We start from the raw sequence: 22,020 nt of genomic DNA, 5'->3' as shown, positions 1-22,020 counted from the left end.
GTCGAAAGGGAATGATTTCCACACCAAGTAAGTTGGTTTTAATGGACTGATCAGCGAGAGATTTTTGCAGAGTAGGCTGTTACCCAAAGAATTGGCTCTAATCATTGTTTTAGCGTTAGAATGTGCAAAACTCGTTTAAAGCGCTGGGGCTTTACGAAAAACAACAGCAAGCACAGAAAAAGCAATTATCGCGAAAAGATGAAGACCATGAAGTCTTGCAGTCTGATGAGACGCGATGCTGTCCGTATTGTCAAGGGAAGAGCAGAAAGAACCCCAGTCACGCGATGTGACAACGTTGGACCATCGATCGAAGATGCAAGCTGTCACGGGCTAGAGCCCGGCCGAGATCTCCGGCTTTGCCGGGGCAGTTACCGAGATCCGGCTCCGCCGGATCCACTATTCTACCGTGGCACACCGCCTAGCCCGACCACGTATCTCCGTAGCTAGGCGCCCACTCTTGTAAAGTCCTTCTCCTCTTCAGCTTAGAATAGTCAATCAACGGCACCTCTACGTTGAACAAGCCTAGGGGCCAGCCCCTTACACAAGCGTAGCAGGGGATGACGAGATGATGGCGTATGACGCTCAAAATCATCAAGAACTTTCTGATGATAGAGGTTTTGACGAAATGGAAGAGGTTGAAGATGCCGAGGTTGGCTCCAGTTCGACATTTGAATCAAGTTCCTCTTTTGAGCCAATGCATATGCTCGCGGAGACAGATGTCCATTCTCAGGGAGAACTTGCGTCCGCATCTGACACCAGTAACACTGAAGACACCTCGTCTCGGGTGGAGAAACTCTCTGCGAGTGAGCCGTCGTGGGAAAAGGAGGCCTTTCACATCTCCGAACCAAGTAAGGGAGCATCTTCCAATGTCAGATGAGGGTTTGCGACTGACGCATACTAGTTTCCATCACGTCTTATGATGATGGATGCCCTTACCGCTTTGGGGAAAAGTTATTCCGTCTGGTAAAGGGCGATTACATGTAAGCAGAAGTCCAAAAGAAGTTCACATAGAAAATGTTCGTACTGAAAATCGACAGGGAGCCGGAGTATGAGGGCGATTATCTGGGTTATGGCTCCTACATTGACGTCACCACTCGAAAGCCTTGCACGATGATGTGCATGTGCAATACGATACACTTTCCCTACTCATATTCATTTCTTGTGCATACGACTGGAGATGAGACGGGGGTAAAGTTCTTCAGTAACGAACTCTAGACCGAAGTCCAGAAAACATGTCTCTTGCCGAATCGTCATGCAAGATCAAATGACAGAAGTATCGATATTGGAACTCTACTGAGATGCAAACACGACCTGGCCAAGAATTTGAGTCGCCTCTACGCCAATGAGCTTATTGGCCTGTCCCGACCAGGAGATCAGTCGCGCTGTGTAGAACTCGGTCTTCTTCTCAACGGGATTTTGGACAATTCACCTGCTCAAGAGCTTGCGGCAACAGAGAGTCGCCACTATACCCAAGAAATTTTCCAATCGAAGATGGAGCAGTGTTCAACTGATTCAATCAATGAAGAGTCAAGTCCTCAGTCAAATGAGGCTTCACGATCTGGCTGGTTCGGTGGTTTCAATCCTTGGAAAAAGCTGCGAGCTCAGTGGAAGAATCGCCGCCAACCCAATACATTATTCCAACTCGAGGCCAAAATGAACAGACTGGACAGTGCGATCATGGCCGGATGGTCTGGACGAGCGAGATTCTTGGATGATAACTGGAGCACGGCTGGACAATGCGACGAAGACGACTATGTCAATCGGGTTCTCAAAGCCCAAATCCACGAAGTTCAACCCAGGAGTACTCACGACCAATCTGTTCAGGCTAAAGGTCTACATCGTTATTCCGAATTAGACGGTCGAGAAATATCCCAAAGATACGAGCTCCATTCTGAGTGTCTGCTATTGCCTGCGAGCGCCGATGAACAGCACAGAGCTGACTTGGATCTGGAATACCAAGTTTCTATCGGTCATTTCAATGCGAATTCTTTGACACGGGACAGGTTTCCTACATGCGAAGCCTTCGAACTTGATTCTCGTCTTTTGGAGGAGAATGAGAGTTTCGAAGTATCGAAGGCGAAGAAGCAGAGACACCTGTCGCTTGCCGCAGGAAGTGCAGATATAAGCCCCGCATTGGCCAAGAAATTAGAAGAGGGCACCTTTAGTGTGAACGATTGGATTATGAACGCGGCTATGAACGAAGACATTGGCCTCGTGCAGACTCTTCTTGACCTCCGTACAGACGAGGACGGTATGCCGTATCACCCGCAAAATGGGTCGAGATCTTGCTAACACAATGCGATGCAGTATTTGATAGTAGCTCCCGATGCTCGCCCATTTGTATTGCATCTGAATTCGGAGACATTGCTGTTGTCCGCGCGGTGCTCGACCGCGGCGCAGACGTCAACAAGCCTGATTCACGTGGATTGCCGCCAATTTTTATAGCAGCAGCCAACAAGCATCTGGGAGTGGTAAGACTTCTTTTGGAGCGTGGAGCCCTTGTCAATGCTACTAGCCAGCATGGGTCACTACTATGCGAGTTGGCAGTAAAAGGAAATCACGAAGCACTTCGCTTCCTGCTGAATCGACACTCGGGAAAGATTGCCGACTCTTATAATGAGAGCTCCAAATCTCAGCCAGACACCCACAAAAAAGATATGAACCAAGCGCTAGTGCTAGCAGCGAAGTCTGGTAGCTCAGCGGCGATGCAGGTCTTATTGGATCATGGGGCGGGCGTGGATCTTCTGCTGAAGGCCCCAGCTTCTGACCTTCTCAGCGCGCTGATCGAGAGTGCAGTTTCAGGGAACTTTGAAGTTGTCAACATTTTGCTGATGACGAACGTGGATGTCAGTGGCCTTGATAATCGAGGGTCCGCACTCAGTGCTGCTATGAGCAACGGGCACGATGCCGTCGCCCGCTTGTTACTCCAGCATCGGAGCGGACAAGTTTTAACCGCTATACAACACCTGAGAACCCAAGGAAAACGAAAACACATCAAACGGCTCATGGAGCTAGTCTCGCAAATGCAGCAAAGTGGTCGCAGATGGGAAAGCTGTCCACAATCAAGCCTGGTGCCCCCCAATGTGCAATGTCTTCGAAAGAAGTTTCTTTGGCAGCACTTTAATATGCTAAGAGCTTCGTCAAAATCGTCTACCAAGTTGTCAGAGTTGTCAAACATATTACCTCGTCATGTTGACACCTGGACTGCTGGCATGAAGACCATGCGAAAGTTATGCAAAGGGGAGCGTCCAACGAATGTTTATGGCACAATTGCATTTCTATGCTTGTCTCGGGCAATGTTAGAAACTCTTGGAAAGCTCCATCATGCCGACTACAAAGACGACTTCGACCTCGACCTACACAGATGGCAAATGCTATTCATGGACGAAGATGAAGGCGGCGATTTAGAAGCTTATAAAGAAGCAGTATTATTAATGTGGGGTGTCACTTTGCACAGAATCGATGAGAGTGACCCCGACGGCGCAATAATTCAACGCTTTCATGATCTCGCGACGTTGCTGGCTGGGAATGCTAACGATATTTACGGCAATTCGCCCCTGAGCGATCCGAATGTGGTCAGGTTGGAACAGAATGAACACAGCCAGTTTCAGAATAGAGACGATTCGATTCAAGTCACACGTGGAGACGAACATAGGCGAGACAGAAAGGGCAAGAACGTACAACTGCAGCAGCCGGCGTTTCCGGATCGAGCGCCGCAAGCGCCGAGACGCACTCTGGCGAAGGAGATACAGAGACACCCGACTATTGTTGAACCTCTGGCAACCTTCTTGATTGCTGGCTCAATTTTTGCCATTGTAATTTTATTTACTCAAGGTGAGATTTATCTGCAGCCCTGGGTAAGATCCAGCTAACAGTTACGACTCAAGTGATGGCACAGATATCAAAGCTATTGCGCGTATCATTTCCGCGCATTAAAACACTGTCTGACAGGTACAATCCGTTGGAAAGTGAGCTGGTCCATGGCGTTGATGCCGTTGAAATTGAAGGTGTTTGTGGAAATCAATATGGCTGGGTCTGAGCATACCGTCGACTTTCTTGGTTGGAATTGAATTTGCGCTGGCGTTAGGCGCTGCTTTCCTGCCCATCTCATGTAATGTCACATCTTCAACGCTTCCACTCGTACAAATAATGTTGAAATAATATGCCACGCTTTCCTAAATAATGCTTCCGAGCCTTACTGGCTGGTCCAGACCGTCCACGTTGGGAGTGCTGAATTGAGGTGCTGACGGCAAAGTGGGGCCGCGTTCGGAACGCAGACGCCGGGTAGCGGAGGTTGACGCCGAGAATCTTCGGAATCAAAATAGTGCCTACGGAATGGTCGAAATAGTAATCTAAGAGCTGTGTCCGGACATTCGGCCCTCCCACGTCCGACTGCTTCGTTCTCGCGACGTTCCAGAAGCTGAATCCCTGAAAGCTCAGACGTCGGACGAGACCAGCCTCCCCCCAATCAAAGCACCCAAAACACGAGACTAACTGATCTTCCGCCACTTCCCGTCTCGCGAATGCGCGCAAAGGCAGGGTGCCGGACCTCTTCTACCCTCGGCAACGAACGGAGCAAGTTCGCAGAGAAGAAAGTTACTTGGCCCCAGGCCAATCATGCCTCGGCGCTGCACCCCCGCGCTTTACTCCAACATTGGCTGCTTCCCGCTAGTCGAGGCCGGGGGCTGGTGTGGGCCAAGGTGGGTGAGTCGGTGGACACAAACCGCCGTTGTGTTACATTCTCGCTTCGTCTTCGCGAGGAGGCCATTTGCCGGTCGTCTTTTCCGGTGTTGGAGCTTGGGAGCTTGGGGACATGGAGCACGGCAAATAATCGCTAACATTGGGGATCCCAAACACGGCGAACCCGGTTGTTTTCCACTGACTGCCCAATGATACTCGCGACTCTTGCGAGCTCCACGGCAAGCTGGCGGGGTTTTTGATCTCTCCGTCCCCCACGTTTCACAGGGATCCAGCTCCAAGAGTCGGCCCTGGGCAGCAGTCGAGGACACTTTTTACCGTTCGGCTCGACGTCACGAATATCTACCTCGTTCCGAAAGATCCCCTCCATCTTCTCGCCTTCAACTTTGTAAACCCCCAGACACCATACACCACGCGTTTTGGCGTTCACCGGTGTACGATTCCGAGTTTCCAAATAGACAGACAATCTTGTTAGATAGAGCATTCAGACTCCATCTGAAGATATGGCGCTCGGTGAGATTCCCCGCCATCACCAGCCTCCAATTTGGTGGTGAAATCCTTCCGTCGCGTTCGGTCAATCACGACCTCGGGTTTTACCACGAAGCAATATTTTAACACCGGAACAGCAGCGGCAGCCGCGGTAGCTGGAGGCGTGGCCTCATCTTTGTATCTTGACGCGAAATACCACCTCTCGAAGGATATTAATTCACTCCGAGGCCGCCGAACAGTCGTCAGCGCAATTGAAAACGCAGGTAAGTTGCAAGTCTACTTCGCAGACAAGCAGTGGCCTTACGATAATACCAGTCAAGACCGACCGCGTATCACCCTACTACATCTTCGAACAAGCAGTCCAAAAGCATCCCTATGATGAGGCCATCTGGACGAGAAATGGAAGCGTCTCGTGGAAGACCACCTACGATCGTGTCAACCAATATGCTCAATTATTCCTCTTTTATGGCGTCAAGCCCGGACAATTCGTCGCCTTCTTCATGCAGAACTCTCCCGACTTCGCCTTCGCCTGGGTAGGACTACTCGCAATCGGTGCCGCACCGGCCATGATCAACTACAACCTCACCGGCAAGGCTCTTCTCGGCTGCATCGAAATCAGTACGGCGAAGCTTGTGCTGGTGGATGGATCAGAGGAGGTCGCGGCGAAGTACCAAGACGTGAATACCGAGCTCGACATGAAGGGGATCAAGCTTATCAACTTGGCCGAAGAGAAGCCGAGGGTCTATCAAATGGATCCGGTACGGCCGCACGACAACCTGAGGAAGGGAATGATGCCAGGTGACGCGATGGCTCTTTTCTATACCAGGTAAATACTGCGAGGATCCTCGGTGATGTTGACTGACAGATGCAGCGGAACTACTGGTCTGCCTAAGGCTGTGCTGTTCCCGGCGGCCGCCGCGGCAAGCTTGTCACTACAGGCAAGTACTAATGAGACCGGCTTTGCTTGCTGTTCAGAAGCTAATTAGGTCAGAACGATTTGGGATTCCATCCGACTGCCGGTAACAGCGAACGATGCTATATTTGCATGGTATGCTCCAGTTTACGGTTCTTGTTTCGGAATACTTCTGACCATCGCCAACAGCCATACTATCACGGGACCGGCGGCATCACGATGATTTCACAGATACTTGTGAGGATCTCTCTCATCCTTTGTAAAGCTCTTTCTGATGACGATTTAGTCGGGATCCACGGTCTGCATGGCTCCGAAGTTCAGTGTCTCGACCTTCTGGGACGACATTCGCGACTCGAACGCCACCTGGTTCGTCTACGTCGGCGAAACGCTACGATACCTCCTCGCCGCGCCGCCTTCTCCGCGGGATAAAGAACACAATATTCATGCCGTCTTCGGGAACGGTTGCCGTCCAGATGTCTGGAGGCGATTCCAAGAACGGTTCGGTGTTGACACCGTTTGCGAGTTCTACAACAGTACTGAGGGTGCCTTGGGGCTGCGCAACCTTTCACGAGGAGATTTCTTTGCCAACGCTGTTGGCCACCACGGCTTGCTACTTCGACTCAAGTACAGGAACATGTATGTTCCTGTCGCCATTGATACGGAGACTGGTGAAGTTCAAAGAGATCCTAAAACAGGGCTGGCGGTCCGGATGTCTTATGAGACTGGCGGAGAAATATTGGTAGAACACCCAGGTGAGAGGGCGTTTCCAGGTTATTTCAATAATCCCGATGCAACGGACAAGAAGTATGTGAGGGATGTCTTGAAGAAGGGAGACATCTTCTACCGCACTGGTGATTCTCTGAGACGGGATGCTGATGGCAGATGGTTCTTCTTGGATCGGTGAGTTCCTTTCCTGATGCAGTCGATGGACATAACCTGACATGACTTGAAAAGACTCGGGGACACCTACAGGTGGAAGGGTGAGAACGTGTCTACAGCTGAAGTGTCGGAAGTTCTCGGAGAATACCCCGGTGTGAACGAGGCAGTTGTTTACGGCGTTTCCCTCCCTGGCCACGACGGAAAAGCTGGCGCAGCAGCTCTCGATATTGCTCCAGACAAGAAGGCGTCCTTCGACTTCGCTGACTTCCTGAAGTGCGTATCTCATCCCAAGACCCTTGCTTCTTTAACTCTAAGACTTGTAGGTACTCCCGATCCCGATTGCCACGATATGCCGTGCCCATTTTCGTTAGGCTGTTGAATGCAAGCCAAGCCAGCCACAACAACAAGCAGAACAAGGTGCCATTGAAGAACCAAGGCGTTGACCCGAGCAAAATTGAGGGTGGTGATCAGCTTCTATGGATTGAGAAGCACGGCAAGGGGAACACCTACGTTGCATTTACGCAGGACGACTGGGACAACCTTGGGCAGGGCCGAGCGAAGTTGTAGATGGGCGAAGTTCTGATTCCTCACAGATACTTATTCTACTGGACATTTGACTTTGGTTCCTTCAATGAGCACGTGTGAAGTCTTAGGATCTTCCTACGACTGATGCAGTGATACCGCCTCGGCCGCTAGCGACCATCTTTGGCCGAATCATACACCGCTTCACCTGCATTCCCGCGACATGCGGGGGCGGGATGACGGAGATGACGGAGATGACGCTCAGGACCCGGCCAATGAGCGTGCTGTGATGATAATCTGCTGAGAACCAAGCTTCTGACGGCGCGATCAAGGATACGACGAACCCCGCACGACGCAATCACACACCGGGGGATTGCGCACGCGGGGGAACACCCCTGTACGCTTCACATGGAGATCAGCGCATATGGGATGGCCGGGACCGAGGCGAGCAACCTGGATTGAGCTGGACGACATGGTCAGTCACACCTAAGGGCCTTGGTTTGTTGTTGGAACCAGAGATTCAAATGAGGGCGCCCAGGTTCTGCTGCGAGCCGATTCCCGACTTGATTCTCTCGTGTTTTTGCCCGGGGCACCAGCCGTCGCAAAAATGGCAGGAATCAAGCGGACGCGCATCATTTTCGCACTTTTCATCACTTGTGTGCTCATTCTGCTTTTCAGGAGCGGCAGGAACGCGAAGCCAGAAACAGAACCAGCACAATGGATGGATTCCCCCCCGCCCGAAAGTCCCTCGACAGACTCCCCTCCCAAGATCGACATCCCTCCTGAACATGTTGAAATCCCGATGATCAACGACGCCCTCAATGGACAGCCTCCGACACAGCCAGCACAACTCGTCCTCGATGCACACAAGTTAGCGACGGCGGACGAATTCATTCCACATTTCGCGGCAGTCATTCAAGAGAAGGGAATCTCTCAGCGAGAAGCCCGCGCAACATGCACGTGGCCAGCAGACGTGTTTGTCGACTTCCAATTCTCCGATACGCTGGAGTGGGTTCTTGAGGACCGACCAGTGTTGGAGATAGAGCTGCGCCGACGGGAGTGGCACGACTTCGTTCAGAAGGGCATGATTCCATACGCGACCGTGAAGGATCGGTTCCTGGGAAGAGGCTTGGTCATTGTTGCTGGCAATGCGGACACAATTATGCGCGTCAAGGTGATCCTTCGCCAGCTGAATAGACTGGGGTCAACCATTCCTGTCGAGATTCATTACTGGGACACAGAAATGGACATTGGCGCAATGGCAGACCTCAATGCGCTGTACACCCCGATCTACTACAACGACCTGTCGAAGCCGCATAACATTATCCACATCAAGAAGGACGGATATTTTGGAATCAACTATCAGCTGAAGACGGCAGCTTTGCTAAATTCTCGTTGGGCTGAGCCGATCCTGCTAGACTCAGACAACATTCCCATTCTGGACCCAGCGACCCTGTACGATTCGATTCAATATCAAGAGTACCACTCCGTATTCTGGCCAGACATTGCACGTACACGACCACAGAATCCTGTTTGGGCTATCTTCAATGCACCTTGCCGGATGGCCGAATACGAGCAAGAAAGCGGGCAGCTATTGGTCGACAAGACGCGATTCTGGTATCATCTCCAACTAGCGTCGTGGCTGAACAACGAGCAGGGGAAGTACTACAATGAGATCCTGCTGGGCGACAAGGATATGTTCCGCTTCGCGTGGCATGCCCTGAAAACAAACTTTGGGAAGCCCAAGAAGTGGGTTACGAGCGTTGGCACGGAAAACAACGGGTTTTACTGCGGTCATTCGTTCGCGCAGCATCATCCGGATGACGGGAGAGTGGCGTTTCTGCACGGCGGACTAGTGAAGACAGTGTCACTCGAGGTGATGAGATGGAATCGCGATGTCAAAGAGGGCTACCTTCGACACTACAAGAGGTCGCCGAGCGAGGAGAGCCCAGAGGTGAACATTAACGTCGCCATAAAGTTCGACGGAGCGGCATACATGCCTGACCATTCCAACAAGTTCGAGGCCGCCCAGTGTACTGACATGTTCGACGTCCAGGCGAGAGACCTGAACGAGATCCTCCCCGGATTCGAGCAAACCTTCCGGGAGATAGGAGGATACTGGCAGCTGGACCAAGAGGATACGGCAAACCTTGGTCAAACCAACCCTTTCCCAGCCGGGTGAAGCTCGCGTCGAACGATGCGGATAGCATGATATTCACCAGGATGACATCCGTTGCCAAGAATGGCATCGAGGAAGAACCGGGTGAGATAACCCCCCCTGACGATCCTCCGCGGGCCGACCAGAGGGAGCTAGGCGCCAAGCACGAGCAAAGGACGGGAGGTCAAAGACACGCGAAACAGACAAAGGCGGGCTAGCACCGTGGCCGTAATGTCTTTGATGGTCAGAGACTTGGCCCCCCTCGACCGAGGTCCGTTGTGCGGAATCTTAAAAGAAGACTCGGGGCTAGAAAACTGTGCATTGAAGCTTAATTTCTCAGCCCTGGGATGTCCGACCAGTCTGAGCCGGCGGAATGTCAGCAACGCTCCCTTCAGCTGGAGGCGAACCTTGGTGTTGACAAGTTAAGACGCCGATCAGGGTCGTGGATTGTCAGAAGTCTTGGCATGACAGTTGTGGAAAATAAATTGCCACAAGGCTGATGAGAGACATTGAGAAATCAAGCCATCGGTCTTGGTCAAAGGAAGTTGGCACGTTGTGTTGGCGGGAGCTGGGATGGAAGATGGGCTGGCTATTGACAGCAGGGGAAGAAGAATCGCGTGTCTCAGTCGTGTCGAATGAGTCAAGTCCTCCATGGCAACAACATAAGGACATTCACCTGAGAGGATTACGCAGTCAGCAGCACTGAATCGCAAAGAGGAAGACTCTCCTGCAAGATGGATCCTGTTACTACTGCAGCTTGAAAATAAAACCCGTGTTATTGGGCGACCCAATCCATCGGCTTCTCATCCGAGCGTTGGGAAAGTTCGTTCACATTCCGAGACACAAGACACCAGCAGGACCAGGAAACTAGAGACAAGCATCGGACGACAAAAAACGGCCCTTGACCCTGGGGAAGCATGTTCGGGCCAGTGACGTTCGTGTTCCCTTTCTTAGCACATCTGAGCTAATGTTTCAGGGCAACTCGCAGGCCAAGCCGCACCGTTAGGGTGCTAACTGCAACATCGGATTAGCGGCTGAATCCCGCCTGCAACGCTAAAACAATGGCTCCCTCTGCGGGATTGCGATGGACCTTTGTATTGCCCCTGAACAAAGGTGCCCCCCCCTGGCTCTTGAGTCGAGATATGCATGCCGGAACGGGCAAGGCTTCTCCTTCTGGATATCGCATTCGGCATAGATCCAATATCAATCGGGAGCTAAGTAGTGTTTTGCAGCTCGTCCCGCAGTCTGTTCCAGGGTCATCTTGCAGGATGATGGGATGATGGGTGCATCGGTAGGACACAAGGAATCAGATGCTCGACCACCACCCAGCAGCGTTGTACGATGTTTCTACATTCCCTGCCTTGAATTGCTGTTATTATGGACAAGGCAATATGCAACAGGGTCTTCAGCAAAACCACAACAAACGGCCAGAAGGAACAATAGAACTCGGTGTGTTGAGTCGTAGCCGCCACACAGACCTCTTTGTTTGCTCGCCGTCGACGCCTCTTCTCATCCTGGCCAGCCACCGTTAGGAACCGCCTTAACCTGTCCAATCACGGTCAGGATGATTCCCGTCTTCTTCAGCATAGCTTCGTGGAGGCGAAGCAGCAGTGTTACTGTGCTCGGACCGGGCCTGCTCGGCCCAATACGAGAGGAAGCAGACGACGAAGAGAAAAAAAAGCAAGCCTTCACTAACAACGTTGACGGCCCCGAGACGCCCCGGGGCTAGCCAGCGTGACGGCGGGCTGCTCATCTCCACACCCAAGCTTCACGATGGGCTCTTCTCGCCAAGAATAGACTTGTCCAGAGGTGAGCACGGTCATCGGGCTGCTGAGCTATTGATGAAGATATAATGAAGCCGCGATGCCCCGTCTGTCGCAGCTTTTGGAACACCATCTCACGCCTCATCCGCTCTCCCGCCTCTCTCTCACATTCATTCCGACTTTGAATAGTCGTCCTTTCTTTCTTACACGCAACGGCTTTCACGGCAATATCAGTACACTCACTTCTCTAGTACCTACCTTCGTTAACCATTGTCAATATGCGTGTTACTCTCTTTACCGCAGCCCTCGCGGCCACCTCCGTCTCTGCCTACCCAGGCATGAAGAACACCTTCTCCGAAATCCGCGCCCGTGTTGATGCGGACGGCGGCGGTGCCGACAATGACGACTTCGACTCCGCCGAGTTGATTGGTGACCTCGCCACCCTCGACGACTCCAAGCTCACCCCCGTGGGCAAGACCGTCAAGTCTATCCTTCTTGGCAACGATATCAACCCCGAGAGCACTGATGTATATGTCACCTCCGGCAAGGCCAACAACCTCGCCGCCAAGGGCACGCCAGCCTGCGCTGCCGACACATGCTGTATCTGGAAGTACATCGCCAACGATCTTCAGGGTGTCTTCAAGGGCAAGTCCGGCCGTTGCACCGACTTTGCCCGTGCCGCCGTGCGTCTCGGCTTCCACGATGCCGGCGGCTGGTCCAAATCCACTGGTGACTTTGGCGGCGCAGATGGATCCATCATTCTGGCTGCCGAGGAGATGGGCCGTGGCGAGAACAACGGTCTTCAGGAGATCGTTGCCCAAACTCAGGTCTGGTACAACCAGTACAAGCAGTTCGGCATCGGTATGGCCGATCTTATTCAGTTCTCCGCCAACGTCGCCACCGTCGTCTGCCCTCTCGGACCCCGTATCCGCACATACGTCGGCCGCAAGGACTCCTCCAAGCCATGCCCCAACGACCTTCTCCCTCCCGTCACCGGCTCCGCCGACTTCCTGATTGAGCTGTTCGAGAACAAGACCATCAAGCCCCACGGCCTCACCGCCCTTATCGGCGCCCACACCACGAGCCAGCAACGCTTCGTTGACCCCAGCCGTGCCGGTGACCCACAGGACAGCACTCCCGGTGTCTGGGACGTCAAGTTCTACGCCGAGACCCTCGGCTCTGCCCCGGCCCGTGTCTTCAAGTTCGCTTCCGATGTCGTTCTGTCCAAGGACTCTCGTATCAGCGCTGAGTTCAAGGCCTTTGCTGGCTCTGGCGGCCAGGCTCACTGGAACCAGGTAAGCTACCCTTTCCCCGATTACGGATGCCGCCCAGTCACTAACATACTCTGAAGGACTACGCCCGCGAATACATTCGCCTCTCTCTCCTCGGTGTTAACAACATCAACGACCTCACTGATTGCTCCAAGGCCCTGCCTGCCAAGACCGGCAGCTTCGTTGCCCCTGACCAGGCTGCTATGGACAAGTGGCTGGCCACCAAGGACCGCGTGGCCAAGATTGCCGATGAGCTCCGCAACGGTGGTAACATCAGCAGTCTTATCAACAACGTTCTAGGCTGGCTTAAGGGTATCTTCGGCTGGAAGTACTAGACGATAGTCTTCTCACCATTCGTTATGTCTGCAGCATGAGCAATTAGAGGCGCAAGGGAATGATTTTGGGTACATAAAATATTGCTTGGGTGGCAACCGTAGATACACCCATAATGTCTATACTTAATCAAAACAACCGTTCTTTCACGCTTTTTGATCAAACTTGCTACTGCAACTATCCCGTTTCGTACCTAGGAACTATACATGAATGGAGGAACGGTCATTTTCATCCCATTTCAATGTTCTGATTTGATCTAATGTTTATTATCCAAGAGTCGCGTCTATGAAACTACTGCACGAAGTTTCGCTACGTCCATATAACAGTCCAAGATCGGTGCCTAGCTCGAATTTCACTGCATTTTGATCACCTGCGGAAGAAGCATTTCATGCAGTGAAAATTCAGCTTCGCAACAGCAACTTTACCAATCACAACTAATAGTCGCCCTACGTCACCAGAGGCTCAGCCCGCAGAGGGCACAAAATGAGGCGGTCGACGTGCCACAAACTGTGGGCCAAGGACAAACAGTTCTGTCAGTGGACAGCTATAATCCAATCACATTCACCTACATGGGAGGTCACTGAAATTTCTTCAGTGTGACAAACAAGCACGGCAGGCTGTCATCTGCACCCGTATGATGCCCAGTCAGCCTGACTTTACCCCGCTTCTTAAAGCTATCATGAAGCTGGTGCTGCTATATTCCTACTATCTTGGGAAAACCTCGCATGTTTCAGCGATAATCTCATTTCTCCTCGTTCAAACGTCGGCTACAGTAACCCTAAGGTCCTACTCTTCTTCTGAATGAACGGACGATGGCGGCCGAAAGTGTGGGTTTGGCCGCTTCGGTTGCCGGCTTGCTGTCTCTTGGCTTACAAGTCACCGAGGGCATAGTCAAGTATGTTGATGCTTTTGACTGCCGCCAGGAAGACTTGGCCTGGGCAAAACTCAGGAACGACTCTCTCAGAACCACCATGCGGGCCATAGAAGCATCATTACCAAGTCTTCGCAATCAACATCAGGAGTACGTCGAGGCAGCAATACAGAACATAGAAGCCTGCAAAGAGAAGCTACGTTTCGTGGAGAGTCTCCGCCTCGAGCTTATAGATTCCACTACCAGCACGTCGAAACTTAGACTGGAGACAGGGAAGAAGAGGTTAATGTATCCATTCCGTCGTCCGAAACTCCAACAGCTTGCCCAGAGCTTGCAGCAGGCTAACGATTTGCTGGAACTGACTCTGACTGGATTCAACCTGTAAGTCAGGCTCCGTGTTTGTCACAACTCATCACCGTGCTAATGTCCTATAAACGTAGCGAGATATCGAATTGTAACAAAGAAAGGCTGTCTGCAATTGAGCAATCTGCCCGACTTCAAGCGGCAGAGATTCAAATACTTAGGTCACAGGCGGCAGCAACACGACAGCCAGTCTTGAGAATGGAAAACCAGCTTTCTGCTTTGCAAACTCATGTGAATCTCGCGGTAGATTCAGTTGCATCGCACTCAGGATCTATGGTGTCGTCGTTTCACGAGTTTAGCCATGCCGTCCAGACAGACATCCGACGATCAAAAGAAGTGGTACAATCTCAACTGTTCCAGCAGCAGAAAAAGCTCCGGTCCCTCGAGAAGCTTCTGGAAGGACTTCAATCTCATGGAGGACAAATGAAAGCCACGCCCTTTCTGGATCATCGCATAGCTGGCAAACAGGCCGCATTGCAGGCATTTCGCGACGCTAAACTGCCGATACAATTCAAACGACAACGCGTGTCGCATGCAGAAGCCAGCTCCGGTTCATGGAATGGTAATAGAGTAATATCTGAAGTCCTAGGCTACAACCCTCTCACTGGTGGATTATGCTCTTGTCATAGGCTCCGACGAACTACTACTAGAAAGGAGGTTCATCTAGGGCACGTGAGACTTGCCACTGAGTTGGAGACGCAAGGCCACTGGGCAAATTGTCCCCTATCTAACTCACCTGAGAAGAGGCGATTTACCATAGGATTGAGGTACACTGGATTTACTGGAATTTTGAAGTCTGTCATCGACTTTTCGTTGATTTCAACCTTTGGTACTGGGGGATATAGTATTGGACCTAACCTGGCTTGCTATCCGACAGTTGATTTCGAGTCAGATCAGGGCGCTCTCATCATAAGCTTGATGGGACAGTCATCTTACTTTTGCAAAGCCCAAGATGCCGATTTGTTCATGAAAGCTTGCTTGGAAAGGCTGATCACGCTCATTGAGAATAACAGAATGTGTCCCTCTGCTGTTGATGGGAGGAATAGAAGCTTTATGCACCATGCGGCTATGATGGTATTTTCCCCTTCCTTCTCGTCTGTGGAAGTACGACTGACTGTTATTCCATAGATGAGTAAATGGCTGTCCATCTCTGGCGTTGAGCCGTCCCGTACGACGTGGCTCGTTGAGCTCGTTCGATTGCTCTTGCTTTGCGGCGTACCAGCGTTCTCATACGACATTTCAGGTGAGAGCATCGTGAAACCATTTTTGGTCCTACCTTACGTCATGTTGCTTAGTTGATTGTAGGAATATCTCCATTGAGACGTCTGCACTTGAATTCGCTTCAGCAAAATCACGAAGTTGTCAACATTCTGTTGTGCGCAAACAGTGATGAGCAATCCGCCGTCGTGGCGGGCTCCCAACGCGCAGGCCAAGAAAACGCTATTTGTCTCAATAGCAAGCCATTCTATGAGACATCACACGGTTATGCCGAAGGTATGGCAATTCTGCATTTTCCCGTGCTGATGCCTTGCTCACTGAAGGTTTCGTAGCTTGCGAGTGCGGGCCACTCAGCATGGCAGTGATTCGTGATGATGTTTCCGAGGCGGTTCGTATCTTGGAAAAATTCCCTAGTTCAATGAATGAGGCCGACATCTACGGCCAAACTCCTTTGCACTTGGCTGCAACGCGACCCCGAATCCTTGCCGTTTTGGTTGAAGCCGCAGACCATGAGTTATTGGGGAAGACCGACATAACCGGTGCCACAGCACTCGACACCGCGATGATTCGTAGCTCTTCTTTTTGTGTGAATGGCTCTACTTATCAAAGATGTCGACGTTGTGCCTGCACTCAATCTGTGGAAATTCTTCTCAGAGCAGGTTGCAACCCCCGTTGGCATAAACGGCAAAGTGCTGACGGCACGTGCGACCTGTTTTTCGTTCTTGGTCGTGCATCTGAGCTGGCGCGACGACGTTACGTCTTTCAAATGAAGCTTCTGCAGCACCTGCATAAAAGACGAGCTCGCGACACCAGCAGACGAGGTGGGGGGTACGGATTTCTGAAGGGACTGCAAGATGCTTCGGAGCATGATTACGAATGGGCTTACTACGAAGTTACGGACCCTCGCATTGGACATCTGTTCTATCGTTACGGGATCAAACCACAAGCGTCATACTTCATCAACTCAACACCATATCAGATATCCGGCTACCGTGGTCTCACGCCGGAATATATGTGTTGGTTGGAAGTGCACGGGGCGGACTTATTCCTACCGTCATCGACCATGCCCGAAGGCGATCTTTCAGGGGCAGGCATATATGGCGCCCATTACGCCTTTTACTCTGTGGCCTGGAATGTGATGCATCCGGGGGGGCCTAGCATCCCAGCCGCTTTCGATAAATTGAGCGCTACAGTCATTCGTCGTGGTCTCACAGACGGGTGCCATTGTCACTGTTCTACGGGTGGATGCAGTCCGTTCACTTGGATGATGAAGTGTATCATGGCGGAAAGACATCGCTGGGTGGAACCAGTCTCTCACATGTGCACAAGATCCATGGCACATTACTATAGCAGATGTGGTCCCGATTTGACAAGGCTGACATACATGGCTGCAATTAGGTATGCCACATTCGACGGTTTGGGTCTCAGACATACATGCTGCAACGCTTACTCCTTGATGTATTCGGGCAAAGACCAAGCTGATATCGAGGACATCGAGAACATCAATGAAGAACAAAGCTCACTTCTGAAGCTGCATGAGCAATTGGTGGAGGAGTTCGCCCAAGAAGCCCGGATATACATAACTGAAGAAGCATGCGATACTTCGCGATTCGCTAACTTCTGGGACTCATTTTGGCTTCATCGAATTGAAGAGGAACTGCAGAATCTTGAAGAATATGAGATGTCTGACGCAGACAGACGAGCTGCCGAAGAAGTAGGTGTTCAGTGGTGCGAGCCACCCGACATTGAGGTGGAGAATCCATTCGACATCGAGACTACTGAGTATTGGCTTCATGAGTTAGATATGATATGTACCCAATGAAGAAACACTCGACCGGGCAGTTCTTAGCTATTCTATGGTCTGAACGGACCATATATGCACCATAGCTCAGACTTGAATATTAATTGCATGCTGACCGTTAAATGTCACGCTCCCTGTGGCGTGGAATCAAATGAGCATCACTTCACATCACATTTCGTCCGACTAGTCATGTATGCACTGAATTCTCAATCGGGATGACTTCTCTCCAGATCCTCCGCATCAACACTCCTGTCAATTATCTTCAGTATTAGAATTTTGGAACAGCTCTACTACCCCAGTATTGCTTTTGTCTCTTATGTGGTGCTTACGCTTTGTTCATGCAATCGTAGGGCGATGTTTGAAGCCACGGCGATTGGTTCATTCTCGCGTGTAGGAGATCTATATTCTCCCCCACCGCTTCTACCGCAGCGTCCCACATGTTTTCTCTTACTTGCAAGGCAATTGCTTTGAATGTTCTTACCAAGCTCCATTGTCCCAATGTTTCGTTTTCTTGAACCAGTTGTTCTAGCGCGCTAGCTGCTCGTGCGTCCTTGTCCACGAGATAGCGGCGTGTCCATTCGAGCCTGTCAATGTGAAGCTGTAAATCGCGATCTCGGATGGTCCTGTATAGTGAGACAAAACGTTCCTTCTCTTCCTGTCCAGGCTTTCGAAGCGAGCCTAGCTCCCACTCTGGAAGATTCAGGACGTAAATGAAGCAATCCCAAGGGCTGTCCCCTTCAGCGTCTAACACACTGCTTTCATTCGAGACGTTTTCATACCCTCAAGACATCTCAGGACTTCCAAGCCAGCATATAGTGCTGCATCATGAAGGAGGCTGCCGCCTAGCTGTCGATAGTTCTCTGTCGCTGCGCCGGCGTTGAGAAGGCACCTTACGACCTGTGGTTGGTTGCGGCGAATCGCACGGAATAATGCCGATCCGCCATCGTTATTCCGCGCGTTGATGTCAGCTCCGGCTTCCACAAGCAAGCGAATTTTCGTTCCCGTTGCATCGCTGCCGAATCTCGAGTCATCCAATAGATGCAGTGCCGTATTTCCGAGTAGATCCACAGCCGTCGCTGAGGCACCCGCTGCAAGTAGTACTCTAATCATACCCGGTGGGTCATCCGCAGGCTCATTCATGGGACATACGGCGAAGTGCATCGCCGAGCCGCCCTTCAAAGACCTTGCATTTGAGGAGCAACCGGATCTGAGCAAACATTTAGCCACGTGAATATGGCCCATTTGTGCTGCTCCCATGAGTGCTGTACGACCAGAGAAGGTTGGCTGGTTGACGTCACATCCCAAATTGATAAGCTCTTGTAGAGCTTTCAGGTTGCCGTACATTGCGGCTAGTTCTAATGGCGTCCTTCCTTCATGATTCCACTGGGCAATTGCCCATGGATACTGACCAAAGGCCTTTTGAATTGCTTCTCCGGCGTCTGCGTCGCCCGGATCACTGCAAGCTGCTTGGTGCAGGGGCGTTTGTGCTGCGCCGGAGATATCTTCGCCGTAAAAGATGATTCGTCGATATGAATCCGACTTCTGAGAGGAGGCTTTCGGCCTGTCGGCAAGTTCTCTACGCACTTGAGCTGTCAAACTCCAACTATGTAGCAGCCACGTTAGAAACCTTTCCAGAGCTAAAAATGCCTTCGAGGGGCACTCACTGGTTGTAATTTTCCTTTCGGAGCTCCTCGTTCCAAAATTGCACCAAAAACTCCAAGACATTAGGTGTTGCCGCAGATATAGCGCACTACGTTACGTTTTCAAGAGTGAGTGACCTTCGTCGGAGATAATGAGAAGCATTTATTACCTCTAGAAGACCGTAACCTCCACTATGGTGATAGTCGTCGGGAAATAACGGTCCATGACGTAGCATGTACTCCTGTACTTCTGTTCTTGTTCTCATTTGAAGAATGTGCCATATTGGTGCTGAGTCAGAGAGAACCCTGACGGGTCGCAGCGATATCCTCCATCCGGTGGAAGTGTTCATAGAGGCCCGAAAGGATATATACCGGGAGAAGAACCAAGCTGGGAACTTGAAATCAAATGTAGTTGACGTCTTCTGGTTTCCTTTGCAGTTAGTCTGACTGCATTCAACAGCTCTGCCGAAAACTGCACGTTGATTGTATGTGATAGAAAAGGACCCTAAAAGATTGCGAGCCCAGCTTGCCGGCTCAAAGAACGTTGATTTTGTGACATGGCAGCGGCACCAACAGGGGCAAGGGCAGCCAGAAGCTATGGACAGCTTTCCCCTGAAAACGATCATTTCCGTCTCTAGAGATGGTCGGGACGTATGTGGTCCGTCTGAAAATTTTGAGACGGTGAGTTGGCCCAATTGCTGTGTGATATTCTGAATTGGCATATCGACAGGCTGTATCTGGGCGAGAGATGGCGGTGCGGGCGGGCCAAGAGGAAGATTTTCTCCTGCGCTCTCAGTTGCTTCAAGTGTGGGTGGCTTCTGACCGACTGGGTGAATAGTAAAGTTCTCAACACGGAGTGCGATTTGCCTAGACAGTGATCATTAGCATCACGAGACCCAACTGTTAAAATCTGTATACCCACGAAGTCTCTCGTAAGTTCAGAGTCAGCAGAGCGAGCTGAAGATTTCCTCGAGCATCGCGGATCTTGCCACGACACTCTCTCAAATCACTCTGTAACAGGAACCACCTGGTTTTCTTCGCCTTGATCTTGCCTCCGTCATCTATAGTTCGCGTACAGTGCTGGCGAATATTTTCAAGATCTTTCGCAGTCTCATCTAGCCGAGTTCTCGCTAGCCTGAGATCAGGCGTCTCAGGGGTGCCTCCCAAAGACGCCACTCCTCGAAGCTCGGCGGCCTCGACCGCAGCTCTAAGGCTCTCTATCTGAGGTGTGAATGATTCAGTGAGTCAGCTTACTCAGAAACACGGAGTATTTAATCACATTCACTTAATGCTTTCCTAGACGCGAACATACCTCATTATTGAGCGAAGCCAACTCATTTCCTATCCTCGGTATCTTATGTAACAGATGCACGACATGACGCCCAGCAATCAATGCCTGCCCAATGGCGATGAAGCTTGCCGCAACGCCTATGACTTCCATCCTTGCGGATTCCCTCGTGAAAAGGTCCTGTGAATGCTAGATAGCCGCGGATGCCTGAGGTCGGACGTGTGGTGGTCAGAGAGGGACGACTTTTATCATTTATGCCCTAACAGCTTGCCCTATGATGACCGGGCTCGTGCTTTCATAGTAACACAAGCTGTTACTTAGGAACCCCTCAATGGCGGCACTTGGGAGAGACATGCATGACTGCGCCCACGCCATGCATAAATACGCCTCGCAAATCGCCTGAGAAAAGTCACCGGCGACATTGTACCATAAGTCATGTAACTGCGAGCCCTAGCTTGGCTGTGGTATCTGAGCCTTATGTATTTCTCATAGTCATAACTTTACATGAAGTCATTCTTTGGTATCGTGTTGTTTTCTTTTCTTACTCCCTCACGAACAAGCCAGCCATTCCCATGCCGGTACCGACACACATGCTGACAACACCGACCTCGCCACCAGATCGGCCCAGACCGTGCAACAAGGTGCTGGTCATGCGGGCTCCCGTGGCACCCAGAGGGTGACCAAGAGCGATAGCTCCACCGTCGGGGTTCACCTTGCCGTCCTCATAAGCCTGCTCCAAGCCCAAGGCTCTCAGGCAGTAGATGGCCTGACTGGCGAAAGCCTCGTTGATCTCCCAGCGGCTGACATCCTTGTTCTCCAGTCCGAGCTGGTTCAACAGCTTGGGGATAGCAATGGCTGGGCCAATGCCCATCTCGTCGGGCTTGCAACCGACAGTGGTAGCCGAAACGAACTTGCCGATAATACTATCAGTAAGGCCCAGCTCAGTTGCGGTGCTTCGGCGCATCAACAGAGTCGCGGCGGCACCGTCGGAAACTTGCGATGAGTTGCCAGCCGTGCTAGCACCGTCCGCCTTGAAAGCCGGCTTCAGTTTGGCCAAAGCCTCGATGCTGATGTTCGCGCGAATGCCGTCGTCCTGAGTGGCGGTAATAATCTTCTCCTCTCCGACGTTGTTTCCCTGCTTATCCTTCTCTTGGAACCTTGTCTTCACTGGGACGATCTCCTTGGCGAAGGATCCATCGCTTGCTGCGCGCGACGCGTTCTGGTGACTGCGAAGGGCGAACGCATCTTGGTCCGCGCGGGAAACCCCATAGCGCTCGGCGACGTTCTCCGAAGTAGTGCCCATGGCCATGACGCAGTCTCTAGCGTCCTTGACCGGAGAATCCTTCAGTTCCGGCCACACGTCGACGGGAATCGCACGGCTGCCGTAGTTGCGGGTCATGCTCTCCATACCGGCGCCAATTCCCACGGATATCGTCTCGGTTCGGATCTGCGATGCGACAAGGGCAATTGACTGCAATGATGAGGAGCAGGCGCGGTTGACGGTGTAGAGGGAGGTCGTGTTGGGGTAGCCGACGTGGTTCATGGCCATGCGGGCGGCCTTGGAGCCACCGAGCTCCGAGAGCACGACGCCGACGGCGACATCTTCAATCTTGGCGGGGTCGAGGTTCGGGTTGGCCTCGAGAGTGGCCTTGAGGACGGTGGAAAGCAGCTCTTCGGGGTATGCGTCCTTCAGCTGTCCCTTGTACGAGCGGCAGACGGGGGTTCGCAGCGACGACAGGATGACGACGTCGGAAGGCGCCTTCTTGAGCACGGAGGAGATTCCCTTGGGTAGCGACATGGTTGCTGTAGAATG

General features: G+C 51.8%; 5 protein-coding genes across 5 annotated transcripts; 3 read left to right on the top strand and 2 right to left on the bottom strand.

Annotated features, from left to right (window-relative positions):
• Positions 1–1,653: 1,653 nt before the first annotated feature.
• Positions 1,654–7,546, top strand: cefD1 (Isopenicillin N epimerase component 1; the record flags this gene model as incomplete). The annotated part of the gene is made up of 10 exons (XM_037329197.1): positions 1,654–2,251; positions 2,308–2,846; positions 5,415–5,450; positions 5,508–6,013; positions 6,059–6,129; positions 6,174–6,235; positions 6,290–6,337; positions 6,387–7,000; positions 7,055–7,252; positions 7,303–7,546. 10 exons carry the CDS (start codon positions 1,654–1,656, stop codon positions 7,544–7,546), a joined length of 2,916 nt encoding a protein of 971 aa, XP_037171457.1.
• A 562-nt stretch (positions 7,547–8,108) lies between these two features.
• Positions 8,109–9,683, top strand: MNN2 (Alpha-1,2-mannosyltransferase MNN2; the record flags this gene model as incomplete). Its single annotated transcript, XM_037329196.1, has 1 exon — positions 8,109–9,683. One exon carries the CDS (start codon positions 8,109–8,111, stop codon positions 9,681–9,683), a length of 1,575 nt encoding a protein of 524 aa, XP_037171458.1.
• A 2,017-nt stretch (positions 9,684–11,700) lies between these two features.
• On the top strand, positions 11,701–13,028 carry GLG5-0 (Ligninase LG5; the record flags this gene model as incomplete). Its single annotated transcript, XM_037329195.1, has 2 exons — positions 11,701–12,717; positions 12,774–13,028. The coding sequence occupies 2 exons, from the start codon at positions 11,701–11,703 to the stop codon at positions 13,026–13,028; spliced, it is 1,272 nt and encodes a 423-aa protein (XP_037171455.1).
• Positions 13,029–18,023: 4,995 nt separating this feature from the next.
• On the bottom strand, positions 18,024–18,623 carry Fank1 (Fibronectin type 3 and ankyrin repeat domains 1 protein; the record flags this gene model as incomplete). Its single annotated transcript, XM_037329194.1, has 1 exon — positions 18,024–18,623. The coding sequence occupies one exon, from the start codon at positions 18,621–18,623 to the stop codon at positions 18,024–18,026; it is 600 nt and encodes a 199-aa protein (XP_037171456.1).
• A 2,125-nt stretch (positions 18,624–20,748) lies between these two features.
• On the bottom strand, positions 20,749–22,005 carry CGCA056_v013951 (3-ketoacyl-CoA thiolase 2; the record flags this gene model as incomplete). The annotated part of the gene is made up of 1 exon (XM_037329193.1): positions 20,749–22,005. The coding sequence occupies one exon, from the start codon at positions 22,003–22,005 to the stop codon at positions 20,749–20,751; it is 1,257 nt and encodes a 418-aa protein (XP_037171453.1).
• Between the last annotated feature and the right edge of the window lie 15 nt (positions 22,006–22,020).

Source organism: Colletotrichum aenigma (assembly GCF_013390185.1).
Source record: "Colletotrichum aenigma strain Cg56 chromosome Unknown KSG_Cg56_contig10, whole genome shotgun sequence".
NCBI classification, from domain to species: Eukaryota; Fungi; Ascomycota; class Sordariomycetes; order Glomerellales; family Glomerellaceae; genus Colletotrichum; species Colletotrichum aenigma.
This window is presented reverse-complemented; position numbering and strand designations above follow the sequence as displayed.